Source organism: Falco punctatus, assembly GCF_963210335.1.
Source record: "Falco punctatus genome assembly, chromosome: 1".
NCBI classification, from domain to species: Eukaryota; Metazoa; Chordata; class Aves; order Falconiformes; family Falconidae; genus Falco; species Falco punctatus.
In genome coordinates, this window is record NC_137580.1 from 29,793,062 (window position 1) to 29,816,233 (window position 23,172).

General features: G+C 36.3%; 1 protein-coding gene across 3 annotated transcripts in view; it reads right to left on the reverse strand.

Moving 5' to 3' along the window:
• The window catches only part of PCDH7 (protocadherin 7), a 288,813-nt gene that overhangs the window by 210,440 nt on the left and 55,201 nt on the right, over window positions 1–23,172 (reverse strand). Inside the window, exon 2 of one of the 3 annotated variants that reach the window (XM_080375609.1) lies at window positions 8,571–21,309. The exons of the other annotated variants lie outside the window; for them this stretch is intronic. Within the exon in view, the coding sequence (XP_080231735.1) occupies window positions 21,232–21,309 (78 nt within the window). The 3' untranslated portion in view covers window positions 8,571–21,231. Of the gene's footprint in view, window positions 1–8,570; window positions 21,310–23,172 lie in introns of those variants that run through there. 3 annotated transcript variants of the gene reach the window in all.

Consider the following 23,172-nt stretch of genomic DNA (forward strand, 5'->3'; position numbering starts at 1 on the left):
TTACAATCTGAAAATCCCACAAGACACTGAAAAATAATGACTATGGTAATGACTTCAGTACTGAGGGTGTAGAGGACACAAACTACACCTGACAATAAGATCTATAGTGTCAACAAATGCTCAGAAAGTAACAGACTTTGGAATGCAATTGAGGGGAAAAAATCAGAATGTCAGAATTAGTCACAAACTTTTTTAACTTTCAAAATAACAGTATGGTTTCTGTAGCTTCTGAAAAAGCAGCATAAGCCAACTACATTTACATAACCTGTCACAGAAAGGACTACCTTGATTCTAAGGGAGCCACACATCCAAAGTACTGCACCATGTCATTATTCAGCAGCAGAACAAATCTTGACTTGAAGCAAGAGCTGTCAACCTTCCTAACAGGGAATAATGTCACCAGTTGAAAGATGCACAACGGGGTGATCTCTGCAGTTCACAGTATGTTGTTTCATAGTGCAGAATGCATCAAAACCTTCAAATGTCTTACAACAAGGATACCCTGATCTCCATTCTACGTAAAATGAGACATGTGTAGTACATCATCTGAACTGAAGTAAGCGTGGGCAAGGAGAAGGATGCTGGCACTCCAAGAAAGCCTCTGCAATACAGTGAAGCACCACCCTAATTTTACATAAAACAGGTCCTACAAGGAACCTGACAAGTTTGCTGAAAATGCCTGTCAAGAAACTACCAAAAGGTGTTTGTGATTCTTCCATGATGAGCATGTAAGCACGGATAAAATTCTACTAGCTAAATACAACTAAAATTACAAGTTGGATCTATCTTAAATGTTCTCACTCCTGTTCTTTCCACACAATCTTGCTGCAGGTAAAGTTAAGACTTTATTCCAAATCTGTATGTGATATCTTATTTTTGCTTTTGGTCCTTTAGAAATGTCAAACATAAGTAAAAGGCCGAGTAAAGATCTTCCCCATACCTAGAGGATACACACTCAGTTTGTGTTTCAGCTCAGTCACTCTATTTGAAATAGTCCTCTCGAACCCTTCCCCACTGACTCACTTTCATAAAAGTGCTGTGAGCACACACACTGTAATTTGGTAATCCCATATTCTTGTTAGGCTGCATCAGCAGCCTTGGCTGAAGTGCTCCATTGATTTATTTAGTGCCCTAGAGTGCTCTCAAACTCTATGCCTTTATCTCTTCTCCTGTTGCAATATTGACTTCTGAAAGGAAAGGTTGAAAAGGCATGAACAAATGTAAAAGTGCATGTAGCGGTGCTGCCACAGCGGAGGCACTCCTGCTAAAAGATGATACTTGCTGTATAATGCAAACTCCCTCTATATCCATGCAGGACAGAACCATAGGTGATATTGTAAATATTTGCTATACCCTTTAATAAGACCAGCCATGGTAGAATACAGAGATAGAATCAAACCAATGGCAATCTGATTAATATCACAGGTATTTCCCGCAACATTAAAAATACATGTATTAGAATGGCAAAGCAGACAGAAATATGTACAATGTAACATATTCCCATAACAGCATTACAGAAAGCATATGTATGTAAATAAAAGCCAATGAAATAAAAAAAAAAATATAGAAAAAGTAGGCTTTTTATAATTAAGTTTGGAAAGGCAATTAAGGCTTGCTCAGAAGGAGAAATGCAAGTAGGCTGTTTCACAGAACTATGCAAAAGAACATATTTTCACACCAGCAGGCACAACTCTGTAGGAAGGATGGGGCAGGTGTTAGAGGAACTGGATGAGAAGCAAAGCAAATGAAGATAGATGAATGCCTGAAAAGGTTTTAAAATGTTTGGAATTTGAATGGGAGTCAGTGGAAAAGTACAAGCATCAGGCTGCCATTGCCAGTGGTAATTAATGAATTTTCGTGGTAATTACTGGTGTTTGTGAAAAGAAGAAAGCAACATTTGACTAAGGTTGCACTCAGAAATCAATTCCTTAAGACAGTACAGCCCAGGTAAGAGGCAAAGAGGTCTCAGTCCTAAGGGAGTCCTATGAGAAATGGAACAACAGCTCTGGTGAAAATTTGGCCACAATGACAGAAGAATTATGTGAGGAATAATTAAGTTCAGGGTCAGTGTGAACACTGATATTCTGGTACCATACAAATATCAAATCAGAAGGGATGCAGGGCTGTTAGACCCTCTTGCCAAACAGAAAAAAAAAAAAAAAAAAAAAAAGTCTTTGTATATATTCATTACTGTGGGAGTAGAGGGCTTTAAGCTTAATATGAATAAATACACAGGTGTCCAGTTCAGAAATATATAGAAAGCACTTTTTATTATTAAGATATCTGTCTTAATTTTGAACACAAGAAAATGAACTTCCACAGTTATGTATGTCATGATGAAGAGGAAAAAGATTAATTGTATCTTCCACGTTCAATTGCCTGATGAACTTACCCAGGTGTGAGATAAATAGTTTCTTATTTTAATTTGTTGTTTTCAAAGAGCCAGAACTAGTCTAAATAGAAATGATTAAGTCATTAGTTAGATGTTTTGAACAAGAATAGCAATTGATGAATACCACACCAAAGGCTTCACTTCATTAGTATAAATTTCATTTAGACTGAATTCATGAAAGTTTCAAACGTACAAGACAAAAATGTCACTTTGGCTGTTAAGTTGAAGTATTTAAGTTGCAAATTAAAAATTTAATATTATTGTTCCATTGGTAGAGAAATCCAACAATACTTCTCCTGCAGTCCAAGTGATAGCCTTTTTTAATGAATTTGACCAATAATATTCCACACCAGACCCAGTAAATCCAGGCAGGCATCTTTAGGAAAACTTGAAAAGCCTTCTTTCTTGCTATTCCAGGTGAATGGTTCTTCAGTTCTAGCAGGGTTTTCAGTAAAGCCATTGATTTTATGTGGAAGATAATGGTAGTTGTGGCAGTATTGAAGGGTAGCAATATAAAATTTCAAAGTAGGTAGAAAGACTGGTAGGGAACCAGGTAACAGAAAAAAAAAAAAAAGTTGATTGTAATAGTTCAACCATCTCACACCTCCAACTGTGTAAAATAAAATGATGGTTATTTTACAGTAAAACAACATAAATGACACTGTGCTGTTTATGGCATTTTCTCTTTAAAGCGATATAGAACTACCTCGCAGTGAAGCAACAGAGATTAATATACCTTGGACTTCTCTAAGCATAATGGAGATAGATTGCGGCAGACTAGTACATAACAAGGACTCTGCATCCTCTGTTTCATTTTGGTTTTGGCAAAATGAGCAGTCCTTTACACACCAGTTATGTGGAGACTCATATAATTATTGTGTGGGAAGAAGTGCTGGGGATCCCAGGATCATTATGAAAACATACAGAAAACTTCTCACAGACTAGTCTACTTCTCTTCAACTCATCCAGGTATTACTATTCTGCCCTACTATTTTAACTAGTAGTAGAAAGTTAATTACCAGAGTGAAAGGGTTTGGAACTTTGAACAAATGTAATTTATGTATAAACCCCATATCAAATTTTCTCAGTGAAAATAACAGAGGATATAGGCCAAATAGATTTCTTCAACAATTTTTCCTTAGATTAGATCAGTAAATCCAAGGAAAGTGTTCAGGGGTCCTAACTGGAAGGCACTGACAGAATTTCAAGGTTCTACATGCCAATACAAGGAAAGATGAAACTTTCAGGGAGATGCTCTCAACTTTTATTTCTGATAAACCCACTGAAGTTCAGTAAAGCCGGAATCTTAACTCCTGGCTGTATATGACTCTCAAAGCTTTGCATGCAAGCATCTTGGTGAAAGTCTTTTCATTACCAATAAAACTGACAGCCAAAATCATAATTTTTACAGATTTATGTCATTGAAACTATATGCAAACATTGGCTCCCTATCTCACAGATCTTTTTTTCTGCTGATTAATGAGGATATCAGATGATTGGGTAGATTGCTATGCTTTCCTTTGGGGATGGAAAACAGCAGAAATTGCACACATGAATTCTTCCTTAGGTGGTTCAAAATTAAATTATACAAGCTGCAAAAAGTCCCTACAGCCTATCAGAGATCCAGAAAACTGTCTCCTCCACAGTCCTAATCTTTTGCACTTGACCATTAAGCAAGTTCCTACCCTCTGCACTCCCATCAGGGCTGTTCTGCTCTATGCCTTTAAAATACTGAATGAGATTAACATAGCTACAAGACACATACATGCTATTCACTCTGTTGTAGTGATATTTTTCTAGCTCTGATCAGAGGAAAGCATGAGGACAGGAGCTATGAACATTCTGGTTGCAACCAGCTATTGCTGTTGGAGTCAGTTCTCAGTGAGACACAAGAATTCCTCTCCTTTCCTCACCCCTTTCTCTCAACACTTCTGTGCTTGTTTACCTTTTCTGATAATCAAATCAGTCGTAGGGCTCCACCTGGGACTGGCAGAGCTCAGCTTCAGATGGCTATTTCTGTCTGATGGCCACCCCACCACTACAGCTTGAACAGAGGTGCAAATCTGACCCTGACTAGCCAAAGTTTATAATGAAATGTTTTAAAGCCAACTATCTCTTAAAACAGTTACTCAGAGTTCTCCTGAAGCAGTAAGATGGCAAATAGCAAATTCACTTTTTAAAAAGCTAATCTGGTATAACTGAAAAATATATGCTCAAAGCTCATATCACACTTAGATGAGAAATAAATGGCAAACCTAGGACAGGTCAAAAGCACAGTTAGCGGGCATCAGCTAACTGATCCACACAGGGATGGTGGATAAGGGACAAAAAAATCCAGGTACATATACCAAATATGAACATACACTGCCCAAGTTCTTTTCCTGTGGATGTCCAAAGCCATACTATGCTGACTAGTCCACAGCAGCTGTGCACCCTTCTCTCTCCAAACACGGGTTAACTCTGCAAAGATCAGCATTAACTCCCACACATGTCTGCTGGAAATCTATTGGGTTGCTAGGGTAGCGCACCGTGCATAAAGGCTGCTCCCTGGCAGCGTACCCTCCCCGCAGGCACACGAAGCCCTAATTATGAGGTATATATATTCAGAAGAGTTTCTGTGGGCTAAGGAGAAGCATCAACAAATACACTACTTCCTTAGCTTCATGAGTTACAGACCCTTTGAAGCATTTTTCTGCTCCTTTATGTTTGTATCACCATATGAGAGAGAGGCTGTTTCAAACTTCACTTTTATCATTCTGACCAAAAATAATACATAATTTCTTGCTTTTACTCTTTAATTTTATTTTAAAATTTGAAGTAAACAAACCCTGAATAGCAAGGAATAAGCTAAAAACAGAAAAAGGATGATACTGTGCTGTGATAGCGGGAGTGCACTTGCCCCATTTTATTATCAATTTAGGTGTTAGTAAGACTTATTTTCTTTTGCAAAGTTATTATAAGACTATATAAGGAATCCGAAAATACTTCTTTTTCTTCATCACATACTTGCATTATACACATTTATTTATTTATTCATTCTTTTATTTATTTTTTGTCTTTGTCTCCTGATGGGGAGTGGAGGGTAGTTTCTTTCTTCCCTTCAGTTTCTGTTTCATTTGTTCCTGCTGTACCTATTTTAAGAACTTCTTTCTCTCCTACTTCCCCAAAACCTCCTGATTTCTTGAAGTCCAGCATTAAGCCACTGAGAGTGAGCACAGGGATGACTTAAGCATCCTTACAGGCTAATCAGTATGTCTGCAGTAAATGCAAAGTAAGGGTGGCAGATGAACTGTCTACTGGCTGCCAAGGGCTTATACGCTATTTCCATAGCTTTCCCTGCTGCTCCAGAAGGAAAACGATGAGACTGTTATTCTTCTGCATCACTACCCCAGCATATAAATCTAATTGCCAAATACTTTGAGAGTCTATTTATGCCAACATGGACAATATTTCTTAAATATCCAACTATTACCACGCAGCTTTCTAGAATATGAGTTGAGAAACAGAAAAGAACAATCCTGGCACTGAGAAAAAAAACACAGGTGAGTTTCCAGAACAGCAGAGGGGGACAGAGGAATTACCCTTTGATATAAAGTATAAATCCTTTCCAACTCCACACAGGTTAAAAATGTTAGTTGTCATATTTGTTTTAGAGCTTAGTATCTTTATGCTTAAGATGCCCTCAACATATATTATCTCAAGTATAGCTAAATCGGAGTAAGAAGGATGGAAAGATTTATACTGTTGCCAGAGCTGTCATATAGGATATGAAGAGAGGATGCTTCATCATAAGAACTATGAAAGTATTGTGCCTCATTTCTTTTAAAGTACATCTTTTTTCCCTTTTTTTTTAGCCTAAACTACAAATATCACTGCTTTTGAAACTAAAAGTAAATTATTCATAACAATTAGAATAGCTGCTTTGTCTCTGTGTTGTGGGTGGAAATCATAGACAAACATAACAAACATTGACAGAATAAGTTTGAAACATTAGCAGGATTTGCATCCTTGAGTTTCTGTTTTCTTTCACCTAGCTTATGTAAACCAAGTTGTCTTTAGTTCCTTTCTGCTGTTTCCCTATAGTCACATCTAGGTTCATACTGAAAGGGCTTCATCTCTTTATGCTTCATACATCACGTTGCCTGTAACATGGAATGAATTTGTTTAGGTTTGTTAGGCTGGAATTCATCCCGCAAAAGATGTGACAGACAAGATCTAAGCAAAACTTTAAGTCATGTTCTGCTATATTTTTACTTGCCTGACAAACACAGCAACTATAACATTATTAACTATTTTTTAAGTAGGTACATTGATTACTGCATGTCTCTCTTATTTTAGCAAAATACCTGCCCCATAACAATTACAATGTCATAACTATTTGGTTAAGTTTTGCAGTTCATTCATGAAGAGTTTCAGCAGGTAATCTTCACACACACAAAAAACCCAACCCAAAACCAAAACCAAAAACACCGTAAGTCAGTAACTTTGGGATAAACTCAAAATATATAGTAGTTATCTGAACAGCTAGAAGTGTGCTAGACGTTTCAGGAAAACAAAACCAAAAAAAAAAAAAAAAAGGCAACTCTGAGGTCATTTATATAAAAGACCCAATTGTTCTGCAGATAGAGGAACTCCTCAGAGAAGAAAACTCATATTTAGAGGGTGAAGCCCCTATATGGATAAGGGACCAGGGTAGTTAAGTATTAAAAATATGAACAGATTAAAGATTGCCTGCCTTTGCAATACTGAGAAAATAGTATTCCTAGCCTCAGCCAAGTGAGGACACCAGAAAGAGACTGTTAGGCAAGTTGTAAAACTATACAGAAGGTTTTCTCTCCCCAAGCATCTCCCCAAACAAAAAACTTGCTTAAAACTTCTGTTTCTATGTCAGAATAAATAAATTGTACCAAAATGCAACAATCTCCTAATCATTCTACTCAAGTATTGTTATTTCTTCACAGCACCTTAAGAGCACAACCAAACTGCCCTCCTGCAACGTACAGCAGCAACAGTGATCAATAGCAGTCAATGAATTCTAGTTTTGTGCTCACCTCAGTACAACTATTACCTTATACTTTTAATTTAACACATAATAAAAATGATGCTATATAAAAATTAAACACTGCCAAGTTTCTGGGGTGAAATGTAACAGTTTTAAACTTGATCTTTTGTGCTTAGTTTTTAAGTCTTTTATTGCAACTTTATTGCAATAAAGTATTTTATTGCAATTGGGGTTTTTTTCCAGAGGAGAGGGTCTTTCCAACTTCCCCCTCCCAGGCATAGATGTAAGTGGAATATCTGTGTGAAAAAAATCATATTTTATTTTGAATCAGCTCTTTTTTTTTTTTTTTCAGCATCCTCCACTTAAAGATTTCTAATTATTTTGTACTGTATTCAAGTTTAAGCATTGGAACTCATTTACATAGTAATAAAAATAGTCCCTTTTACAGAACCATGTGTTGAGTTTTGCCCATTATTTGTATTTTTCTCCATCTACCCTCCTTTGGCCCTACAGCAAGCAGCCTCATTTCAAGTTATCACTGTTGGACTGTTCTCTACATACACAAAAACCTGAAATACAAAAATCCAAAGCTGTCTCAAATAGAGGAGCTTAGTGAATGAAGAACACAATCTAGGTGGACAAACACAGGGAGAACCTAACTGCTACTTTTTACATTTTCTTTTGCATAAAAAGCTAGTTAGCCCTGAGCGTTTTTCTTTAGACATTGTGTAGAATACATATTCCTGTCCATTTATATTTATCAGACCTAAATCTGGAAACTGCTATTGTGGAAGCCCACATGGAGCCGCCCGCCCCACAGCCTGTTCGCAGCCCCACTGAGCTTGGTGCCCCGCTCCCCGGCAGGAGCTCGGCCACTGTGGACCAGGCGAGGAGCCCACAGCCACCCGAGACCTGACATCAGCTGGGGCCAAAGAGCCGCCACTGTTTCAGGGGACACATCCTGGCATGACTGCCCACCTCAGCCCACGCAGTCTGTGTCAAAGGGCCATGCAGGTGTCGCATGCCCCTCAGAACTGACGTGCCAAGGGGGGAGCGTGCATGGGTGTGCAGCACGTGCTGCTATCAGGGGAACGGGCTCCCCGAGTGCCCTGTAGCAGGCGGCACCATCGAACAGCGAGGTGCCACCTGGAGACACCCACCACCAACGGGCGAGGGAACACCGCTGGGTCCACGGTGGTGACTGCCTCTTCCAGCTCTGTCCTGACTGCTCACTAGGTTTCCTTCTTTTCTATCCTTTTCTATCCTTCCTTCCCTTTCCTATTGCTCTTTTCTTGTCAACACTCTGCTCCAATAAACTTTCCCGATTGTTTTGTGATTGGTGGCATTTGACCTCATTTGCATCTTCATCTCAGTCCAGCTGTAACATCAAATCTTCCGGACCAGGCTGTCCCAGGCCAGAACAGCTATCAAGCCAACAAAGAACCAGAAACAGAATCTAACTCCAGTGTTGCTCCTGTGTACGATAATGTGACCTCCATGACTGGAAATTTTCTTGATGTCCTTGTTATGGAGTGAAGATGGTATCAATCTGTCTGAGGGAGATTAGCATTGTTATTCAGTTTCCTGTCCAGACAGGAGACAGAATTGACTAAAAGCCTAGAAAGTACCACAGCCCTCTAAAAACAGACATCTCTTCTGAAATAATTCCTGGTTTATAATAGGACTTACCCAAATATTTTCTGTGCTCCTCAAATTGAGATATAAAACTGTTTAAAACCTTTAGCCATTACTCATCACAGAGTAAAAACTGGTGACAGAAGCAAAGCACATAATTAAAATTAATTGCACTGTCTGCTTGCAGGAGTTCTGTTCTGACAGATACCCACTGGGGCTCCAAAAGAGGCATTTTTCACCATTTTGAGGACTTTACGTAAGCTGTTTTCCTGAAACACCATTGGCTTGCCATTCCATAAATTTTGCAAGTCGAAGCAAAACAAATTCTCTGTGCTTTATGTATTGTGTCCCTTCTGTTCATCAAGAAAACAGGAACTTCTTAAAAATGTTAAGCATGGACCACTGCTAGACTTCGGTGTTTGTTGGACCACCAAACATTCACATCACAACGTTGTTAGAAAACATTACAAAGATAACACAGCTCTGAAAAAAAAGTTAGGATATTATGCCCTCATCCAGTGTGAAGACTGCAGCTTGTCAGTCACTGACATAGTCACGGGAAGCCAGAACAGCAGCACAGGAGGAAGGATGTTTTCACAAGCATGTCTCACATTAATGAAGTTCACTGGATATGGTAGATTAAGAAAAAATCACTTTCTTACCAGCTTCTTGCACTGACTCCTCTTAAATGTGACAGAAAGCTCAAATTTTCCATACATGTCTCAGATTTTACATTAGTTTCTGTGTTCCTTGCATTTGTCATCACTCTTCTATGGGCATTTTGACTGAAGTTTATAATTTGCACCAAAGGGCTTTACAGGTTTATTTACTGCAGTGGTATATGAATGAATGGAACATCAAAGTGAATGACTGAATATTATATAAATCAAAAGCAGTTTCACAAACACTTCAAGTGGAAAAGTACTGCATTTACAAAACTGTCAAATTCATTATTCAGTGTATTTACTTTCCTAATACTGATCCCAGACTCTGCAAAGGCAAAACTACCACTAGCCCAACATGGAAAGGTAGAACACTGCAAACTGCTTTGTTTTTCCCACAAGATGTTACAGTCATTGATAGGTTAGGCTACACAGGACTATGCCTTTCTTTTGCACAAAAGCAGGCAGTCAGCAATGACAGACCTGTACAAAGCTGTACAATGAGCTTAAACACATGGGTATTAAATTTTCACCAAAAGCATTCCCAGGGAAGAATACTTTCCCTTGGAGAAACAGGAAAACAGTAAAAAAAAAACGGTTATCCCAAGAAGTTGCCATTATATGTAAAAAACCCACAAACTAAACCTAAAGCACTGAATGTTTAAGTGTGAATAAACTTTTTACTAGTGAACAACTGCATTTCATGGCAATAATTAAAATGGTAATGTAGCACGCAATAGATTAATAGTAAATATGGTGATAGAAGAAGAAAAAGAGATTACAGTTTATAGTTTCACAGTCCAAAAAGTCCAACCAGGCAGGGATGAAGCTAAGAAACAGGTTCAGAAGTTGGATAAAGAATGCAATAGTCACAGAGAAAAGGGGTGACTAATAAGAAAAGAAAGTAAAAAAACCCAGAAGTTTTAAAAAATTGTAACAAAATTCCAAATGAAAATTTTTATTCCAGTGAGGACTTTTGGACATCATTTACCTCCTATGATTTATGATTTCCTTAGTGGAACTACAGCACTGAGACTCTGTGGGCTTTATATTAATAGAAAATGATAAATGACACTGCAATCAGTAACACTTACTTTCTCTTTCATCAGCTAGTGGTCTAGTGCTGATCAGATGATGAAATCAAGGAGGGTGAATTGGTAAACCAGCTGGAGAACGCATTTCTAATATGATTTAAAATAACAACAACAGAAACAGAGAAGCTTTCTCGTTTTGTTTTCATTCACTTCTGTCTGTAACAGTGTGATTTCATTTATGCTCTTGAAAAGTGTGTATAAAATCCTTATCTAATACTTACAGTAACCATAATTTGTCCCCTCTCAAATGGGCAAATTACAGAACAATCCAAATACAGTGGAAAGATAAGATCTTAGGGTTTTAATGTCCTCCCCAGTATTTTTACAACAGGAAATATACACGCACAAATTACAACAAATCAGTAGTTTTACTTCTATCCACCCCATCAGTCAAACAGCAAACTTGAAAAGGGTACCCCATCCACTGCTTGTGATTTGAATGAACTGAATGAGAGTTTGACAAGCCCAAAAGACCAGCAAAAGACACACAGAATCTCCCTCATTAGATTTTGCACAACAGTGACTACAGAGAGCTATGAATGCACAGTACTATGAATAATAAAACATCTGTGAATTACATAATGCCATTAAGTACATTCCAAATGGTATGCATATATTAACCCACAAACACAGGCTGGTACTTATTTAATACAAAATCAGCAAAAACATAATGGTGTTTCTCAAAGTCCCTGGAAGTCCATTATGCTATCCACATCTCACATATTACTCTAAGGAATGTGATTCTATTGTTATACCACAATAAGAAATAGTCACATCAACAGCTCTTAGTGACAGGTAGTGATATCTTTGGGAAATCCACCAATTCTAAAGAAATGGTTTAAGTACGTATAATTTATTCTTGTATGTTTAACTGCCTGGAGTATACAAAGAAAAAAAATGAATATGAGGAAGTTTTATATATATTTAAAGACAATATTTTCACAATACTTCATATTCCCATTAAAATGCACAGTCAAACTACTAACACATAGCACCTTCTGACCATCAGAAAAATCCTTTGTATCACTGCAGACTGCACACAGCATGATTGGAACCCTCTGTTTTAGAAGTGTCCCACCACCACCACATTGGTGATGAATTATTTTAGGAATTGCATGCCTGCTGTTAGCTTTAATGAATGATGTGCTGCTTTTTCAGTGCTGAAGCCAGCCTTCTTCTTAAGCAGCTATAGTGGTCCCTTGACAGCATAATAGAGAAATGGATCAGTAATTTTAAGGGGGAGTCAAAATTATGATTACACTACTGTGTATTCTTCTTAATGACTAGTTCAGAAACAAGAACGTAAGACTATTGTTACAAACACAAGTCTGAAACCACTAGAGATTTACATGAATATTACATTTTTTAAAAAATCACTTTTTCTCTGTCTCTGTGAAATTACCTACTCTTTCAATTAGTAGAAACACACCACTTAATAAAAATACAAAGTATGTGTTATTACTCTATTATAGGTTGACACCATTACATAGAAAGTCTTTAATAAGAAGGAGCACACTGTTTATCCTCATCTAGTCATAGTTAGCATCAGAGAGTTTGCTAGTTTACCACACTGAGACCTGACCCCAAACCCATTGAATTCATTGAGACACTTTTTTCTTTTACTTTCTTGACTTAGAAGCAGGTTTTGAAAAAGGTAAATGCTTTTCACCTTTTCACTCCATTGAAGCATGCAGCACTCCAAGCCCACCTCACAACTGCCACCTCTGATGTTGAAACCTCAATGGTAAGTTGGTGTAGGAGAAGTTTATCCAGCACAAGAACTGAGGCTATAGGATTTACGAAATCAACAGATGGCCTCAGACTAAGTGTATTTAAAGGATATTTTAATTTTTAATAAAAATAAATTGAGATTGGGTATGTAACCAAAACTCAGGTATGTATTTTATCTTATCCTAGAAATAATTCAAGACAGATCATCCAGGTTACCATATGGACTATATTTCATTCCTCCTATTAAAAGTAAATTACAGAAGGGCTAAAGCTACTTAAGGTATTTCAAGCTTACCAGTATTAATTTGAATAAAAGAATAGATGAGGGAAGCATGATTGGCAGCTATTCCAGCTACACAAAGTACAAATCTCTTCAGTAGAATTTCAATGGATTGTAAAACTGAGTATCAAATGATCTAGTGATAATTTGATCTTCTATTTTTTAATATATTAATACTTCTGGTACCATTATTCACCATATTTTTCCTACAAAAAATTTACACATTTATATTCTGTCCTAAAATAAAATGCAGTATTGCAAAGTATTATGAAAATTTGGAAGTGTACACTGAGGTATTAGATATGTGCAACATAAAAAGTTTTGTTGATGTGTGAAAGGCATGAAATACACACAGTGACTTGGGAATTCGGTATCAGGTGCCAGCCATTGATATCCACGTGTGGGGACTAGAATTCCAATTGCCTTTTCTTTCCTGGTTATGGCATGTAGGGAAGCAGCCACTGCAGCTGTACAGGCCCTGAGAGGCAGATGCACAAGCCAGAGAGATGATACAGATGTCCAGAATCTTCCCACCTGCTGCCTGGCTGAATTCACACTGGTTATTGCAAGATGTGGATAACCATCTGCACATCCATCTAGTGATGACTCTTAAGGGTCATATTTTTTAAAGAGTTAATTAACGGAGTAAGTTATAGTGAACATTTTTGAAAATTCTACCCTATTTCCTACGCGCATTAAAACAGCTATTGTAATCCTCTCTTGGTGCAGTTCAACATGGCCAGAATATCTGAGATTCAGCAGACCCAGTACATAGTGCATTATAACAGAAAAAAATTACTAAATTTCCAATAAATTAGACAAAAATTAAATGGTTACAGTTCAAAGACAATTCTCTGCCTTTTTTTTTATCATAGTAATGGGAAAAAATACAGTATTCTGAAAATGGCAAAGCTGAAATTATGATGCCAGAACTCAAGATTCTGATTTTTTTGCATTTCAACATATAAAAGCACTGCACATGTGCAGATTAAAAGTGTTTCAAAATGTTGTAATAATAGGGCATTAATCGGCAAATTTCCACTGACGCTTACAAATCATGAATAGTATTTACTTAAGCAATCCTCATCATGTCCCATAAAGTAAGATGTTTTGTATCTACTTAATATACCAGATAATCAAGGCACAAAAATCTACAATGACTCCTTTCACCCCACAAAAGCAGGTCAGTGTCATCAGCAAGAATGCAATGCAAGTTCCCCAACTCCTACTTCCCCGTTCTATGTAGCAGTCCACACTGTTACACATTATTCTTTTGAAATGAATGTACTTCATGCCGTAAATGCAACTTTACTGGGTAGGCAATAGGAGAGAAATATGTCCTATTGTATGCAGGTATTATATATATGTAGAAATCTAATTCTAGAAAGTTATTAGACTAAATGGTGTTTCAAAATTCTTCCATCTTCTTTTAAGCCTTGCTAATGTATCATCTTCTTACGTCACTTACAGTAATGAATTCTACAGAGCAGAGGTCCTGACATTACTGTCTGACCTCCCATAATTGTAAACCCTATTTTTACCTTGGTAACATATTGCAATAAGCCACAAACTCAGTCAAAGGTAGTACAAAGAAATTAATATACAAATCACCCTAACAACATGTATAAAAACAGTATATATTTGCCAAAAGCCATCCTACTGGAAATAACTTTTTGAGTGAACTCAAAATCAGTCTAGTGCTGCTCACTGACAGTGCTATTTCAGTGAGAATGAGTCAAAGCTAAGTGCAGAAGGCTGCAGGGAAGTGCTCCACAGCACAATACAAAATGAAATTGTGTTATATTTAAAATCTAATGCTATATTTAGACAATAAATTAACTTTTTAAATTGGAGATTAAAATTTAAAACACAGTTTATTTGTATTGCACCTATGTTTTTACCATTTTACTATTTCAATATTAATGCCAGAAATTGACACCATCAACATGAGAAAAATAAAGGAAAAACAGAGACTGCTCCAAGTGAGTTTATTGGGTTTAGCCCCCTGCATGTACTTCAAGTTCTTTGGGAATGCTCTGATGTCTGTACATAGTACAGGCACAAGCTTTGCTCAAGAGCTATAGTCAGATTCATAAAAGTATCAAAACAGTTCATCTCTGAAAGACAACAAACTGAACTCAACGGGTACCCAGAACTTATCAATTCCTTACTGCAAACAAGATGCTCAGACCAAGTCCACATACTTTCAAGCATCTGAAATGCAAGGGCACACAAGGATATTACGGCATGACATGAATTTTACAGACCATACTGCTTGCATTCTCCTTTCCCTGTCCTTTTTACGCTACACACTTCATCATGCATAGGAAACATCTGACTAATGGCACCAGGAAATCTACCCTTTTTATTCCGCAGTGCTGCCTATAGCTGCTTCTTTCAGGCTCCCCGGAGCTTTAATTCACAACTTCCTAATGCCCTCCATGGGGAGCATTTCAAAATGAGGGAAGGAAGCAGGATGAAGGCAAAAAAGAAAAACACTGAGTCTCCTACAACTTGGCAAGTTTCCTCTTTATAATGCAGGTTCCTCAGGACACATCTTATGTATAGCTGTGCCACTGCCAGCACTGAGTATATAATCAACAGTTTCACCATATTATTGTGTTAGTTACTTCCATACTATGTCTTTTTTTCGAATTTGTTGAGTCTTTACCCACTAACAATGTTAAAACATTCACACTTCACAGTCATGAAATACTTAAACAAAAGCAAAAATGCTATCTATATTTGACACCAACATAAAATAGTAAGTTTCATTTGCTTCTCTAATATGATATTTTAGGAAAAAAGGTAATCTATAAAATATGGTTTTTCTTAAATACAGCATGGTTAAATCTAAAGCATTCTTTGACAACAGTGCAATGAAGTGTATATACAGAACCGTCCCACACACAACGATGAAAATTAATATCTGTTTCAAACAATCTGGCCAGTAGGTAGCTTATAGATGTTAAGTACAAAAGGATTTGCTCTGAAAACCAGTTCTCCCAACTTCAGTGAAACAGAGAACACTGAAGTATTTCTACAGTATCATACTCTTTACAGACATTTCTATGGATCTCATCACCATATATTATAAACAGTTCACAAAACAAAATGGATCAAACAATTTTCTCTGGCTAAAATGATGAAAATGTATTCTGTGTTTTCACAGGTGTAGCTCCAAAGGGGTGGGTACTAGTGACAGACCTAGGAATGAAGACTGAATCTCCTGGTTTCTAGTCCTGCAACAGTTAATACAAGCTTAGCTTTCTAACCCTCTGTAGAAATGGCATTGTGAGGTTCAAATACAAATTGTAAGGTCAAATACATGAACTATCTTCTGTCATTAGCTGTATGCTAAAGCAAACCAAATGAGATTAGACATTTCTACCTAAATGTGTTCCATGATAACTGACATTAAACTTAAACGAAGAAATGTTTTGAGCCTGAACATTTAAAGTTCCTCTGAGATCAAGTCTCTCTGTAGTCTCAGGGAGAGAGACACCAAAAAGGGTTTAATTCTAAATATTCGAAAACCAAGCCAGGTTGACATAAATGGACACTCAAAGATGCCCACTTCTCATCATAAAATCTCTCAGTTCTGAAACTATACAGCTAGCTTAGATGAGACACCAAGCTTTACAGTAAGCATAAACCCACCTGTTAAACTCATGCACGTGTAACTGGTTATCTGCAAACTTCCTTCTTGGTAGAAGCTGAGAGCTGGGCAAGTCAGGCTAGAGTTACCTTTAGTCCATGTATACTTCTACCATTCTCAGACTAAAGGGGTGGATAACAGGAATAAATTGTCATTCTTCCAGCAGTAAAATAGAAAAGCAGATGGACATTTATAATTATAACTATGCCCACCTAGTTTTCTGAGGTTACTTAGTCTATATACCACTCTTGTTCTTATTTGCTAAAATAAAATTGCTCTAAACAGTATTCAAGAAGTGACACTTTTTTTTTTCCCAGAAGCAATTGTCTGTGTGCAGCTTCACAGTTTAAATAAAGGTTATTTTGTGTCAAAAGCCAATTTAAAGTCATGGTACTTTCCTGAATCGGAACTCTGCAAAATGTAACATAAACAGATAATTAAGCCTGGTAAGATAGGCTACAGAGCATAATTAGGGGTTACTGAAATCCTTCAGAACATTCTTCTCTGTTGTATTTCTCAAAGATAATATATAAATAAATGTACTATTAATATGTATAAAAATAATAGAAATCTTTGGGAAATTGGCTTGGTTGGCACTTGCTATTCAGAGTGGTGCTACTGGGCTAAACTGAGGCTGTTTAAATGTGGAAATTAATCTAATTTGAAAAAAAAATAATTTTAAACTTGATTTGAAAACATTAATGCCTTCCTTGAATTTCACCACTGAAGATTACTGAGGGCTCTATTGTAACTGCCAGGGGACATAATGAACTTTTTCCCCATTAGCATCATAACTCCCTTAGAAAGGGCAACAAACTGCTTTCCTGTGATAGATAGCTCTGATGCCATTTCTAGGAACTACAGATCAAAAGAAAAGCTCACTGCTGAAACAGTAATCTACTGGGGTATGATGAAGAATAGTAATTTGGTTGTGGCTTCTTGATATTTTCAGACACTTTCTAACTAAAACAAATAGCTTAATTTAAACAATGAAACTGTGTAGGCATGCTCATGGTGTTAGAAAGGGTTATTTAAGGCATTCATCACATATTACACTGTTAATGTAGATTTTTGTAAAATACTGAGACCAGTATAGAAGCTGGAATAGCATTTCATGTAATTACAGTTTTCCCTAAATGTAATGTCAAAAGTCAAATATAATGGCTACAAGCACAATACTTTAATTTTTTCCCCAATGCAGAGGGAGATAATCTTGAGCCTGTAAGTACGCATAATAAGTATACATTGGAAATTTAAATATAGCCACTACATTTGAGAGTACAAAGCTATCTTTTACTAGCTCAACAAAATTCAGTCAACTTAATGACTCTCAACCAGTAAAATGAGTAATGGGTTAAAGTATGGATTATCACACCAGACTTTTTAAATTGTGAGTGGCTAAATCCAAGCCTCTGTGCTTATGGACCTAAATGAAGCCTGCAGGAAGAGTGGGAACAGCAGTTTTTAATAAGCCTGAGAAATCTCAAGTGAAGATTTTAAACTGTTTAATGAACCTTTGAAAAAACAGTTTGTTTAAATTATATTGTTCACCCTGAGATGAAAATGTAGTCTACATGGCTGAAATTTGCTGGATAAGTTAGCAAGCTGAGTACTACCAAGACCATAGCTACTTCTCCATCTGTATTTAAATTTGCAGTTGGCATCAGTGAGAGTGTCTCTACAAATTGTGATAGTACACAGTCCCCAGAAGTACAACCATTAAGAAGAGAAAAGGGATCTTGTGCCACACAGCTCCATTTTCCTCTGGTTGCCACTTCCTATATTATTCCAACTAATAATTTATCTAGACTTGTGTTTTAACTACCTAAAGTAATCACATATTACAACTTCCCTGATAGTTTGCTACTGGCATATCTTGTTCTTTAGTGGTCTTGATTAAAACAGGCATGAGAATAAAGTGATACTAAAAGAAGAGTTGTCTTTACTCATACAAGCAGTCTCACTGGGTTTATTTGGCCTGTTCATATGAGTAAAGCAAGTCAGATTTGACTTTAAAAGCTCTAACTTAAATCTCGTAAAAGGTAGGAAAATGAGAGACATACAAATGTACTTTTTTTTTTCTCATCCATGCGGGACAATGGCAAACAAAGTAGAATGCCACTTTTCACAACTAGGTTTTACACTCCCTTATTCTGACCGAAAAAAAGACATTACCTGACAATGAAGCAGCTGTAGGAGGCAAAAAGGAAAGAAATAGTTGAAAAAAGCTATATCACCACTTGTACTTCTGAAACTCCCCGTGTCTTGCAAGTTGATGTGACACAAGAAAAAAAAATCCTTCATTTGGTCTCCCACTGTTTTGCTGACCTTTCCCCATTGGTGTTGTAGCAGGAGGCAATATAAAAGTGCTTTTATTCCATACAAATTGCTTGGCTGCTAAACTCTGTGAAATCTGAAAATTACAGTGGTTGCATGATATTTTTCAAGGATCCTCTCTTGGTAATTGCTTCTGACCAGAAAATTAAATACAGAAGAGAAAAACTACAATGAACACAGAAGACAATTTTGATTTCATTCCCGGTTGCAGAATAATTTTATTGAAATACAGAGTTGCTGTATCTGAGGTAAGAATCTACCCAGAGGTCCTTAACATTTCTCTCTACAATTTCCAGGTTAAGCTTTTTTTTTTCTTACTAAGATAATGTCTGTATTCAGAAAAAGGCTGAAGTTTTCACAAGTATATTTACATACTTAACGCATCTATTTCTGCAAAAAGTTACGTTAAATATTTTTTTGTAATTTTTTCTCATCTTTAGGTAAGCTTTGCAACTGCTCTGAACTCATAAAATACGGTCAATTAATTGCAGGCATTTCATATGCCATTTCTACCCATCTATTGAATTAAAAGAAGGGGCTACAAAATGCAAAAAGAAAGAATCTGTATGCAGATTTCTCTGATGAAGTTGTTGGTACTAATTTTTATAGGTTCTTTGACATTCCTAAACAATGCATCCCAACTGAAAACAATACTGTTCTTGATCTCTTTTGCATCTTTTTCCTTCTCATTCCTGTATGTCTTAACTTTAATTCCCTTTCACTGTATATTTTATTAATTTTGATAGGTTTCTTTTATGCAGAATTACTAAAGGTCTCAATGTGTTCTCCTTTCAATGAGTTCCAACCTAGCAATCAAGGTTAAATCAACAAAGTACATGTAGAAAACCTGAATCAATTCAAAAATGAAAGAATTGATTTTTTTATTTTAATTTTGCTCATTGATTTTGTTCACAGAAAACAAAATCAATATAGTAGCAGTATACAGTCTTTGAAGTTTGATAATGTATCTCAGTACAATAAAGAGGTCAAAGCCCCTACTGTATCATAAATTCTTCCACTTGGAACTAATTACTGGAAGTGGAAAAAAGTGGCAGACTACCAGTTTTGAAGGTATAAACACAAAGGGTGAACTAATGTTGATATAAATGCATAATAATCAGCAGAGAAAAATTTCTCAGCACTGCTTTTCATAAAGATGGAAAGCCATATTATGAAGGAAGGCAAGTGATAATATACACTTTATTTACAAATATAGTTTCCTCACACAATTATACCAGCTTTACATCAGAAACTTGAATGGTCTGAAGTTACGCTTTATTCATTAAAAAAAGAGCTTGTTGAAGAATTATTAATACTTAAAATACCCTCTTTTGTTGTTCCTTATGATGAAGATGAAGGATTTGAATGAATAAATTATTTCGGAGAAAACATTCAGCCTTTCCTTTCTCTAAATCATAAGCTGATATAGTATATAGTGTAATATCCAAGTATATATATAAAATTAATATACAAATTGGTATCTGTATATATAAAACTGGAATTGGTGCTAATGTCTTTGTCTTTGTATGATGTATATAACTTAATAGTAACTGCAGAGTCAGAGGTTTTCCCTACATATGGTTTTGATATTGGCAGTTGTACAATCCTTGGCACAATTATTCTAGTCTAGAGTGTTCTAGCCAAGTGAATTGTGTTTAACAACCTAACAGTATGTATATATATGTTGATTTCCCTATTTACTGGTACAGTCATTTAGCATGTTTTAGCTTCTTCTCTGTATCTCCTCATTTTCCTTATAGAGCTGTTTTTCTCAGCAAAATCTGAAGGACGCCAGACTGCTTCCCCTAATTCCTCTCCCCCACTCTGTCTTATGTCCTCAAGTAGTACAAAGATTTTCAGATACTAAGACTATATCTGGTTGTCCAGAAATTCAGTCCCGAGGTATGAAACTTTTTTCTTTATCTAGCACATCATCAGGGTCGTTCATTTTTTTCAGCAAACCACAAATACTTTGAAATTCTGAAAATTCAATATGTTCACACTCATCTCCCAGTTATTAGTGGAAGCAATCATCTAATCAAATTTCAGTACTTTCAAAGATGGAACAAAGCACAAAATGGTGAGTTTTGTCATCCTATTGATACTCCTAAATTAGACGGTATTTGATCCTGTTCCTCCACTTAAGATAGTTTCTGTTTACCAAAACTTTCTCACATACCATTTGTTTTTCTTGTTTGCATTTCTCCAAATGCATGCAAAATGTTATCTGAATCTCTTGTTTTCAATGTTTTTTAAAATGATTTATCATGTATTTTCATTTTCTTTTATTTCTGAAAAAAATAGCTTTGCTTTCAAGGTCCACTTAGTTCTGCAGTAACCCTGCCCCCTGGGAATCAATTTCTCAACATGAGAGTAAAGAGAGTTCATGTATTTTGTGATCCAACATCCCTTAGAGTTGGAGTTTCATTTCATAAATAATTCACTTACAAGCACATACATTCATTTTACATGATTCCTCAGTGTGGCCAGGGTGCTGTGTAGTCTGCACTGTATCTACCTACAAAAAATACAGAAATACCTCTGCTTACTGGGATGTGAGTAGGGTCTGGCTAACTAATCCTGTATCATGGATCTTGTAAGTGATCAAAAAGATTCCTCTTCTTTTGCTTAGGCCCAAACATACTCCATAAAATAATTATTTGGCAGTGAAAACAGTTAGAATAGTGTTACATATTGTTCAAGAAAAAGAAGGAATTAAATTAACTGTGTCCAGGAACAGGACAGTTTTAAATCATAGAGAAACTATAGTGATTTATATGGTCTTCCTTTTCTAACCTATAGTTAACTGCAGACAGAGTAAAAAAAGCTATAAATGTTTCAGGTATAGTAACAAGCATAACTTTTTTCCATTAAGTGATAGGATAAATAGTGCAGTGAGTTGTAATTATATCAGATAGCTGAAAGAAGTGAAGAATAGAAATTTTATAACAAACAGGTAACTCTTCTTCTCCCTTATCCACCTTCCCTCGCCCCCACCACAAAGAAAAAGGGAGTGAGCAAGCCAGATTTGGAGAGTAACATACAATATACAATGACAATTCTGTAAACATCTAAATTATTCAAAATCCTGGGTATCAACTATTATGCTACAAGATGGACATAAAGAAAATGGAGAACTAGGGGAAAATGTGCTTCCTTTGAATCACTTTGATCAATACGTTTATGAAGGAAATGACACACTAAAGAGACACACACATCTACTGATAAACAATGAAGGTTTCTGTCCAATATATTCTTCAAAAACAGCTCCTAAAATACCACTCAGAAATAGATCATCTACACAAAAAACATTAACCCATTATGTGTTGGTTACATAACATGTTTGGCATTCACCAATCTTTTCAGCTTTTCAAGTATTTTTGTATTATTAATAATTTATATTTGTTTTAAATCACTCACTACAAAGCCCTTATTTTCCAACATTTTAACGAATCACTTCTTCTAATCTATTACACATATGCAAAGTTAAAACCAAATTACACAAGTGTAGGATAGCAATGTCAAGCATCTCTACAAAGCAGCTTTTGCTCTATGAACATAATCCATGAAAGACTCCCAAATGTCCTCAAATAAGTAATGTCTGTTCCTCAATCTAAATACGATCTTCTTACAGGAAGCCATCTGGGACAAGCAAGCAAAACACTCTGCTTTGGTTGCAGAAGAAATGTATTTATGCTTCAGTAAAATTCTTCATCATCATCAATCCAATTATATGCAAATCTCTCTGATCAGTTTCCACTGACTTATCATAACTAAATGGCAAAAACATTAAACTGGCCCAAAAATGTTTATGGAAATAGAGGTAATGCACCTATTTATCTATCTTGATCGATCTGTCTCTGTACTATCATTTAAATACATGGAGTACCTTAAAGCTGCTAACTTCAGAAGTTATTAAAGTTCAAGCAAAAAAATCAAATAATCATGGCAGTCTGTGTGTCTGTATTAACTGCTGATGCAGTATAAAAAGGGAAGGATGACAGTGCAATTTGTTGCGCGCCTCTACATTGCATCTTAACAAGCAGCAAAGTTTGTACCACATGCTAATCTTGCATACACTCTGCAGGCATAGAGGATAAAATGATGGGGGCCCTTGCATCTGTACTGCAAGTGCTACACACCACATGGTCCCTTGAAGGCAATACTGGAAGGAAGACAATGCTTCAAAAGGATCAGCAGTGCACTAAAATATGTATATAGCTGGACTCTAAATATAGAATGAAGTCAAATTCACACTTAAAAAAAGCCTTCCTGTGTTCCATATCATTAATGTAGATGCATCCATATGCAATGACTGATGGAAAGAAATCAGAAAATTATTTTTACTCGTTCTCTACATTTCCATGAAATAAGCTGCTCT